Source organism: Lottia gigantea (genome assembly GCF_000327385.1).
Source record: "Lottia gigantea unplaced genomic scaffold LOTGIsca_34, whole genome shotgun sequence".
Taxonomy (NCBI): domain Eukaryota; kingdom Metazoa; phylum Mollusca; class Gastropoda; family Lottiidae; genus Lottia; species Lottia gigantea.
The window spans coordinates 225,842-236,409 of NW_008709146.1; the positions used below are offsets into that span (position 1 = coordinate 225,842).

A 10,568-nucleotide genomic window follows, 5' to 3' on the forward strand; every position below is an offset into this window, starting at 1 on the left:
TAGTCTCTAATAATGATCTGAAATGATGAACAGTTTATCAAAAGTAAAAGCTATATAGTTAAAGGTTTTTTTTACTAGCTCATTCACTTATCAAAATAAATGTTCGGTTGCTCTGATGATGGTTTATTATCTGATAAAAATCATGTGGTTTATTTAAGAAGCTGTATTATCTAACCTGGTATTATTTTTTGTTAATTTATTACCAATCTATATAAAATAACTCTCTAACTTACGTATAAGCCAGTAACTCATGTTTTTTGCTTAATTTGCCTTTTAAATCTTCAGGGCAGTTTGGTTTATCTTTAATATTTGGTGGTTGTAAAACTTCTGGTTGGTTTATAAATACACTAGTAGGATGTAGTAATATAAATCCTTTAGTCTGAAATTTACAGAAGATGATGTTTCACATACTGAAGCAATTTATAAATTGCAACCAGACTCCATTAACGAAGTTGATAAATTTTAAATAGTATACTGTAGCACAGTCTGTTAGAGCTAGTGATAATCCAGGAAAGATCAATGCCAGGAGGTGTGGACTAGGACTAGCTGGTAGGAGTTAAAACACTACAAACCTTTGTATGGTAGAGTTGATCAGAATCCATTTTATAATTATTACAGTCGTCTGCTATAGCTAACTGAGGATACAGACCACTACATAATATAATCTTTAATAAATTCATATCACGTATAGTAAAGTGTCGACTTTTATTCGCTGTTTCCTGAAAATTCAATAAATTTGGTTAAGTACAATGTCTGCAATACACAGGGGCCTGTACCAACAACTCAACTACAGTTTAAGGTCTAAATATAAAGACCTCCAAGATAGGGAGCATCTATAATCAACAGAAAGAGCCACTGCAAAATTTCTTAAGGGTATGATATGAAAATTTACAAGCACTCAAACTGACACTTATAATTGACAGTACCTGTAGTTTGTTAAGATCATTGGATAATCTAAATTCTAAATCTTTAATATCATTTCCTTTATCATTATCTTCACCATCACTAATAGTATAATCCTATAATACATATAATATACAACTGACTAGAAACTCAATCATAAATCTTATTTAATTTTTACTCCAAATAAAATGTCAACAAACAAGGATCAAATAGGATAATTTGTTAGATCAGCCGTATCAAACTAATCTTGTTTTGATTTCCAAATGTTAAGGGATAATTCATGTCCGCAGCCAGTAGGACACAGAAAACATTCTATCCAAATGCTTACCAGTAAATGATTTCAATGCCAGTCAATGACCTACATCACTGACATGAGAAAACTGAACTGATTGTAGATAAATCTAGAAGCCATGTGTCATTTGAGCCTCTGCAACCCCTAATACAAAGCAAAAGAAAGTTCACTCTTACATCTTCTTCTAATTTCAGGAATTTCTTCTTTCTAGAATCTCTATGATTTTCTTTCTTTAATTGTCTTAATCTTTTTCTTTCACCATGTTTCTGTCTTCTCTCTTCACTAGTTAAAAATCTATCTTCATCTCTTACATTGTCATATAAATTATGATCCTGTATTGGACAAAATATAAATAATATGTCACAGTTCACATCCATAAAATAACATTTTCCTAATAATAAGTACCAAAATGTCCATTAGTTTGCCTGACAGCTGGAAACACCTCGAAAAGTTGCATAAGTCCATAAGGCTGTGTCTACATTTAAAGACTTAACTTGTGAAATCTCAATTGAATATTTGTTCACTATACCTTTAGTAAATCTTGAAATTGTCTTTTCAATTTAATCATTTCATAAAACCTCTGTTCTTCTAGAGCTCTGTGTTTACACCAATTTTTGGTTCCTCTACCTTCAGCTTTTACCTATAATACCAGATATTCATAATATCAAACTATAACAACATATATACATATATTGAAATATTGACAGTGTTGTCTGAAAAAAGCTGTAATTACCTGAATCCACTCATCAAAAGCATTTAACAAAGTGAAAGGATCCCCATGATCAGATTCTAAATGTTTTCTTGCTGCCTACAAATAAAACAACATAAACCATGAAATAATGACATATTTATCAAATTCAGATTGATATCAAACTAACACGAAGTAAGGCAAGAGTTTAGTTTAGAATAACTGAGTTAGTACCAAGTCCATTCAATAACATTTCTTAATAAAAAAAACCAGAAAACAAGTAATTTCTAGGTATTGTGTATGTAACAATCACCAATATCAAATATTCAATCTATAACCATACACTTAAATGATTATTAATAATCCCCAAATCTGTTATAACTTACAATACAATCTCTATCTGTTGATGGTTTATTAATAAATGGTGACTGTACACTCATAGCAGCTGCTATTGATAAGACTGGATCTATCATCTACAAATAAATAAATATACTTATAGTTGAATACATATTCAATCACCAATTAATAGAATTTAGAATCTGTTATTTGTGACAATTAAACTTAGTTTGTAATAGTCTGACAATGTGACAATGATATTTATGGTATCATAATGTCATCGCTGCCCAATATCAAAAGAGCAATTTGGTGCCAGTTAGCAGAAGACAACATGAACAATATTAATGTAAAAACTTACATGAAATATAGAGCCCATTATTAACATTTTACCAATGGCTACCTCTACTGGTAATCTTGATAACATTTCACCTATTGGTGTTAAACTTTCATCTTCTTTTAATGCCCCCTATAATAAATAGTGATATGAGAGGTACACTAGTTTGTTAGTATGGTGATAGCACATTTAAAACTTCCTTTTCTGTTCATTTAAGATGTAAGGACTGAGCAATACATCCATTCAGCTGAATGATGAATCTTCTTGGTCTTTAAGAGTGTCTTTTCTCCAAAAGTCTAATCATTTTCTTTTGTCAATGTGTGATTTTACTGCTAAAAGTATTAAATTTCAGTCAGAAATGATTGTCTAATGATACAGCAAGATCAATATTATTCTATACTTACATGTTCTCTCAAAGAAATAACTGAATTTTCAATACTTTGTATAGATGGCGGTTCTAGAAATGGAAATCTGCAAAGATACAAAAAGATTGAACCTTACAAACAAAGATATTTAAAGCTTAACACCATATTTTTCCCTTTCATTGGGCTAATGAAAAAAAGGGTAGGGCCATGCAGTATGCAATAGTGGAAAGTTTGTCACATTGTATTTAATGATTTCATTTGTACAACTAGTCATTTTACATTATTACATTTCCTAGTCAGAACATATCAAAGTAACAGTGAGAAATTAAAAAGATCTTCCACCAGCTTGAACTTACTTTCTAGCATCAGGTAGTCCCATAGATAACATCTGTAATATTAATGTATCTAAACTGACTCTTTTTATCTCTGGAGTTGAAAACTCTTGAAATTCTTCATAATCACTTTTATCATAGAGTCTGAAACACACGCCAGGACCTGTTCTACCTAGAAATAAAAAACCAAATAAATATAAATTTGTTTCGACTAATTGGCTATGATGATTTTATTCTAAACACATTGGCACATATGGGTACCTTTCACATTGGAAAATAATCACAAAATTGTTTCTTTCATTCAAATAAAATATATTTGAAGTCTTTTTCCAGTGCAAGTACTTGATTTAAAGCATCATTTGAAGCTAATTTCAGTTTACGAAAATGTAAAATGACCATACCTGCTCTTCCCTTTCTTTGTTCACTACTAGCAACACTAATCCAAAACTCTTGTAATCTCTGCATTTTATATTTGGGATCATAATTCATTTCTTTCACCTATATATATAAAGCCAATAATAATAAAAGTACAGCATTAAATTCACCTCACATCAAACTACAATATAAGGTACATAAAAAATAGTCTTATGGTTAGGACATCCTGAATCATTTAAGATGTAAAGGAACAACAAAGCCTAGAGTACGTGGAAAGTCAGACTGCAAAAGTAACAGAATAGTTTCAAAATATCAATAAGCAATACCCACCTTGCCAGAATCTATAATAAATCTCACACCATCAATTGTAACTGATGTTTCAGCTATATTAGTTGATACAATACATTTTCTTACTCCTTCTGGTGCTATATCAAATACCTATATTAATTATATACAGTCAAATAAATTACAGAAAATCTTATTCAACTGATAGAATATATGTATTACAGGCTATTCATCTCAATTCTTTCAACTACTTGAAAAAAGAGAACTATTGTAATAAATACAGGAACTATGGAGATTGATGAACTATGTAATTACTTACTTTATCTTGTTTTTGTATAGATAATGAACTATGTAATTACTTACTTTATTTTGTTCTTGTATAAATAATGAACTATGTAAGTACTTACTTTATCTTGTTCTTGTATAGATAATGAACTATGTAATTACTTACTTTATCTTGTTCTTGTATAAATAATGAACTATGTAAGTACTTACTTTATCTTGTTCTTGTATAGATCATGAACTATGTAATTACTTACTTTATCTTGTTCTTGTATAAATAATGAACTATGTAAGTACTTACTTTATCTTGTTCTTGTATAGATCATGAACTATGTAATTACTTACTTTATCTTGTTCTTGTATAGATAATGAACTATGTAATTACTTACTTTATCTTGTTCTTGTATAGATAATGAACTATGTAATGGTAATACTATCCAATGTTTTGATTCTTGACTATATTGTCGTACAGCATCACATATTGTCATTATTTCTGTCATACCACTTAAAAATATCAACACATCACCACGTTCTGTAGATGAATACTGAAAATGATAACACAAGGGATAACTGTTAAGGGATCCTCAATGTGCACAGGGCTGCAGTTTTTTGTCCCATCATCAAGACACTTTTTCTATGTTAGCCCCTATGATCTGCATCACTGACAGAGGGAAACCGGGTTGAAAATGTGAAAGTATCATCTCAATCTACCGGCTTGCCTGAATTATACCTTAGACCATTTGCAGCACTTCGGTTCTATTAGAAATAAACCTCACATCATCACAGGTCATTTAGTGAACAATACAAAAACTAAATTCAACTCCAAATATCTTTCAATATTTTTACCTTATGATCTATAAGATTTAATATCTTGATATAAGGTGATGGGTCAATTTTCTCTGTTTTACCACCGATATCATCTTTTTTAAATGGACAATATTCAAGCTGAATTGGAAATAATCTACCTGGTACCTGACAATAAATTAACAAGGGATAAATTCTTCTGACACATCAGTCTAGTCAAACATGATGCCAAACAGTCATATAAAATTCCAATATTAGACATTATAATTGAGAGCAATGTCCAATACATCTTTTAATTCATTCAGCTCTATTTCAGGCTCTATATTCACTTTTGGAGGGAACCAACTGTAAATCGTATTTCATTGAAATGCAAATAACAATTTGGGTTAAACATTAATTTTACAAGGTCTGTTTGACAGGGATGTTGATTTGGTAATATTTACCAGCCAAGTTATAATTTATAGGGGTTGTGATACATTTGGTTTACTGGCAGATAATAATGATCAAAATATCAAATATCATAGCCTACCTTAATAACAGGAGCATTATCAAAATATGTACTAAATAATGATATATTTATAGTAGCTGACATTAACACTAACTTTAAATCATCACGTTGTTTTAATAAACATTTTAATACACCCAGTAAAAAATCAGTATAAATATGACGCTCATGCACCTACAAAAGAAATATAAAAAGAATACATAAAACTGAGTAAAGAAATAAACTAAACTTTTTCTTATTCAATAGTTCTGATTAGCTAAGCTGAACAATTCCAGTTTCTGAGACCGAGATACTATTGCCCCCCCAAAAATGGCGAATCTGTCCCTTCGATATTTATTACATCTTACCTCATCAATAACAATAACATCATATTGTGATAGATACATATCACTAGACATCTGACGTAACAATAGACCTAGATAATATCAAATATATATATATCATATTAGGATAGATACATATCACTAGACATCTGACGTAACAATAGACCTAGATAATATCAAATATATATATATATCATATTAGGATAGATACAATTCACTAGACATCTGACTACCAATAGATTTAGTATTATCAAATATAGATTATGATAGATACATATCACTAGACATCTGACTACCAATAGACCAAGTATTATCAAATATATATTATGATAGACACATATCACTAGACATCTGACTACCAATAGACCTAGTATTATCCTAGCAAATTCATACATGTCAGAAACATGAAGGAAAGAACAGGGACAGCAAATTTGCAAAAATAAATTCCTTTGTAATACATACCTTCAGTTAAGAATAAAATTTTGGTTGCTTGCGTTTTACTTTTATCAAACCTGACCTAAGTAAAAGAAATCTTATTGATAATATAGTCAATTTTCTTTAAGTTTAAGTTCAAAAACATTCATTTCTAGCTCTGATTTGTTGTGAGTGTTGATATTGAAGAAGGACATACTCAGACTTCTAGAACACCTCATACCATTTTGCAATTGGGTCTGTTTACATCCCAAATTATTTCCTTAGAAATATTACCTGATAAGCAATCTCTGTACCGAATTCATTCAACGATTCATATCCAACTCTTTTAGATAGAGAAATACAAGCTATACGTCTAGGTTGTGTACAGGCTATATGATTGAATCCTGCTTCTAATAGATATTGAGGAAGCTACAACAAAATTCAAATCTAAATTCAATTATGAATTACGAAATATAATATTTGTCATTTGCCAAACTTACATTTCTATCAAAATCAGGGTCTTGAAAACTTCAATTTTTACAGCAAATATTTTGTCAATGAACATTCTAAAGGATTATTTAGATACGTGGTAGTAGTGGCTGTAATACATGTCAATCAATTGAAAAATATGCGCTTAGATCATCAAAGATACATTCTTCTCCTACCAACACCCAATCCCACACCCCAGGTCAGGAACCATGGCTTTACAATGTTCAATTCTTACCTGTGTTGATTTACCACAGCCTGTATCACCAGCTACTATAACTATCTGATGTCTCTTGATCATTTCAACTATCATAGTTTTAAAACTAAATATTGGTAGATTCTCTCTATCTTCTTTTATTTTCTTGACTTTATTTATCTGAATATAAAAAGATATCAAACTAAAGTGTCCCAATATTGTAACCTAGGAATTTGACCTAATGCCAAGCTAGCTTATGTCTTGAAACCTCCTAGAACTAAATTTTTGATCAATGTTACACTCAGGACTGATATTTGTGCACCACTTTTAAGTGCATAGTCAGATATATCTTTACTTTCACTTACATTAACTGTCCAAAATGTTCAGAAAAATAATAGCTAAAGTTTCATTACTGTCTTACATTGAGCTCATTCTTCGCTAGAGAATTTGATTACCTTTTGTTTCAGTGTAAAATCTATATAAAGAAGTAGAATAGTTTTAAATTGTTCAACTCTTTCAACATTTAACTCTCTTTCTACCTCATAATCTGGAAAAATTCAATATGTTAGAAATTCAAAACTGCTCATGTTATCAATAAGTATAGTAATATCATCAAGATCAAAATCTGAGCATACCCTGGATTGAATTGTGGTACCATGTTGGGCACTGGGACATTGTAAAATATCCAATAATGTCTTGTTGGACTCATTAAATGTTCAACTTTGTAAGGATACCAAAAGTTTGACAAGTTTGGATCGAAATGAGCTCCCATAAACAGTGGCATTAGATGTCAGGCCCTTAGTGTATATCTGGTCTGGGGAACTGTTAGGGTCAGATTGGTTTGGCTATGTTCTATTCTGTGTAATGTATTCATGGATAGAGCTGGATAAATTTAGGTATTTACCAGCAAGTCTTCCTTTCTGACTAAAACCCTTCATAGCTTTCGTAACAATATCTATATGATGTTTGTATGTTTTATCATCAGTTTCTATAGGAGTATGGGTGACTTGTTTGTTTTCCATTTCTGTTGACTGACCTGAAATCAGAACAATCAAATCAACTCTTTCCACAAAGTTATTAAAAGGTTGATATTTTCTTGGAAGATGTTTCCCAACAATATTGGTAAGTGCAAAGTGCATCTGAAGTAGTCCAATACCTAAAAATACATGCATTAGAAAACAAATTTTCCATTTTCATACATCATACCTGTTTTTTCTTTTTTCTTTCTCTGAAATTCTTGATATTTCTTGAGAAATGCCCAAAAGTCATCATACTCAGTAGAATTTCTATACAATTGAAAATCACAAAATAATCACTTGAAACATGGTCATAATAAAATTCTAAATGAAGAAATTAAAAAGGCATCATCAAGGTAACTATACAAAATTGCATTTAAAATAGTTGAAACTTATCACACCCATGTCCAAAAGATTATTGATGAACCACTGGGATTTCCACATATCAGCTTTGATTAAGAAAAGTGTTGGATTTTGAGATACAAAGCTGTTTATCTACCTTTGAATGAAATATTGATCTCTAAAAAATATTCTGTTAAAAGATACTTTGTATCTGGTGAAATCAAACTTCCACACTTCTTTATCATCTTTATGTGGTGACTCAGAGTGACGCCTCCTTCTCTTAGAAGACTGCTTTATGTGGTCAGTTTCTTTACTATATTGTCTATCTCCACTACCTTTCTCATCACCAGAATCGGAGCTGTGCTGCCTTTTCTTCTCATGTTTATATTGTTTTTCATATCTTTCTTTGTGTGACCTGACCTCTGGCCTGCTTCTACTTGACCCTGAAAATGATTCTCCATCATGGTGCCTCCTATCACTGTGCTTGTAATCTCTCTGATAGTCTACGTATTTAGATCGCCTATGCCCTTCATCATGTTTTGGCATACTTGTTACAAGTTACCTTAATTTTTCCAGCTGTAATCAATCAAAAAAAAAAAAACTTATTATTAAAATAATTATCAAATATTTGTTAGGCTAAAGACTCAAATTCAAAGGATGATTGTCAAAGTCAAAGCATGGAGAGGTTTGTCAACTCACTCATTGCATAGAGACAAAAGTAGAGTGCAAAGTGTTGAAATTTTCAGCACAAGTTGCACAAAAAGTCAAAAGTTGCAGATGGTTCATAAGACATTACAATCAGTACATTGTGTAGTCATAGAAGAGGTTTATCAAATCATTCAGATTTCAGAGTTAATTCTTCAATGCAATGACATTTAAAGTACCAAATTCTATCAGCCTAACTGATAATTCTACTTACGGTTTGTGTACATTCATGGGCGCAGCCATCTTACCGGAAGTTAAAGATAACTTTTCAGTACCGAATGTCCCTGTAGAAATTTACAAGGCCATTAAGTTTAAATACGTTTAGAAATTTAAAAGCATTATTCTAATATAATGTTTAGATAATATAGTAATTCCATAAGCATTTTTGAATGATGAACATAACTCTATGGACTTCACATAGAATTCCTAAAAAATTAACTTTGTTAAGATCTGGATAATGTGGACTAATAATCCGACGTTGATATCACGTGAAAATTGGCGGGAAACGTATTGGAGCCTATGAGATTATTACATTGTTCGACATAAATTCCATTATGTAATAATTTATTACACATTTGATGTTTGATGTTGTTTTGATAGCAATTAATAACTTCAAGACAAAGGAATTTGATATTCAAGATACTATATTTGTGTCCACAAAGTTAAAAGGTTTAGGCTAAATATGCCTTATCTGGGCCTAGTTAGTTGCCTATTATCTAGTGTCTAGTAGATTGTGTCAATGTAGTGTGTAATAATAACCTCTTTGACTTTTAGTTTTATCTAAGCTAAGTTTAGTCAAATGCTGACATAACATAGGCTTAAGTCCATAGCCTATAAAGTAATAATATTACTTCCTGTCATCATGATTTGTTGGGAATCCTATTCTGTGTCAGCCCCACCCAGTTTTAGTCTTCAATCATGAAATATGCATTTAAATCAACGTATCCAAACGAAATAAATTTATTCATCATTCATTTCAGTTTCAATATATATAATCAATATGAATGGCACTGGTGAAATTCATGAAGAAAAGAAAAGGCCATGCTGTTCTAAATGTAGAAATCATTGTGTATTGAGTCCATTGAAGGGTCACAAGAGAAGATGCCTATATAAGGACTGTCAGTGTCCCAAATGTCAATTGGTGGAGGCCAGAAGAGACATATCTAAACGTCAAATTGCTCTGAGGAGACTACAGATTGAAGAAGAGAATTATGGTTCCTCTCCTGCAATTGAATCTGAGATTAGTTCTGGTGGGTTATGTCAAACTTATCCAGCCTTTTAATTACTTCAAACACAGATTAACTTTAGTTGTCAAGTTATATTTTTTATCAGTTGTGTAGACTTTTTATGAATCCAGAAACCATTTAGTTATAACCGTTTCCTGATGAATATTTTAATCTTTAAAGAAGATATTTTTATTAAAAGAAGTTTTGTATTTAAGTAATTGTAATGTTTTTTAACTTCTAGAGGGATTAAGAGGATCAACTGGCAATGCATCATCAATGATGAATTATAATTATGGAAACAGACCTCAAACTGCCAACTATAGTCATCAACCATATTCCAGAACCTGGTATCAGAATCC

General features: G+C 30.9%; 1 protein-coding gene across 1 annotated transcript; it reads left to right on the forward strand.

Moving 5' to 3' along the window:
• Positions 1-10,001: 10,001 nt before the first annotated feature.
• On the forward strand, positions 10,002-10,199 carry LOTGIDRAFT_79168 (hypothetical protein; the record flags this gene model as incomplete). Its single annotated transcript, XM_009058392.1, has 1 exon — positions 10,002-10,199. A coding segment is annotated over one exon (198 nt), but the record flags the coding sequence as incomplete, so codon positions are not given.
• Positions 10,200-10,568: the final 369 nt, after the last annotated feature.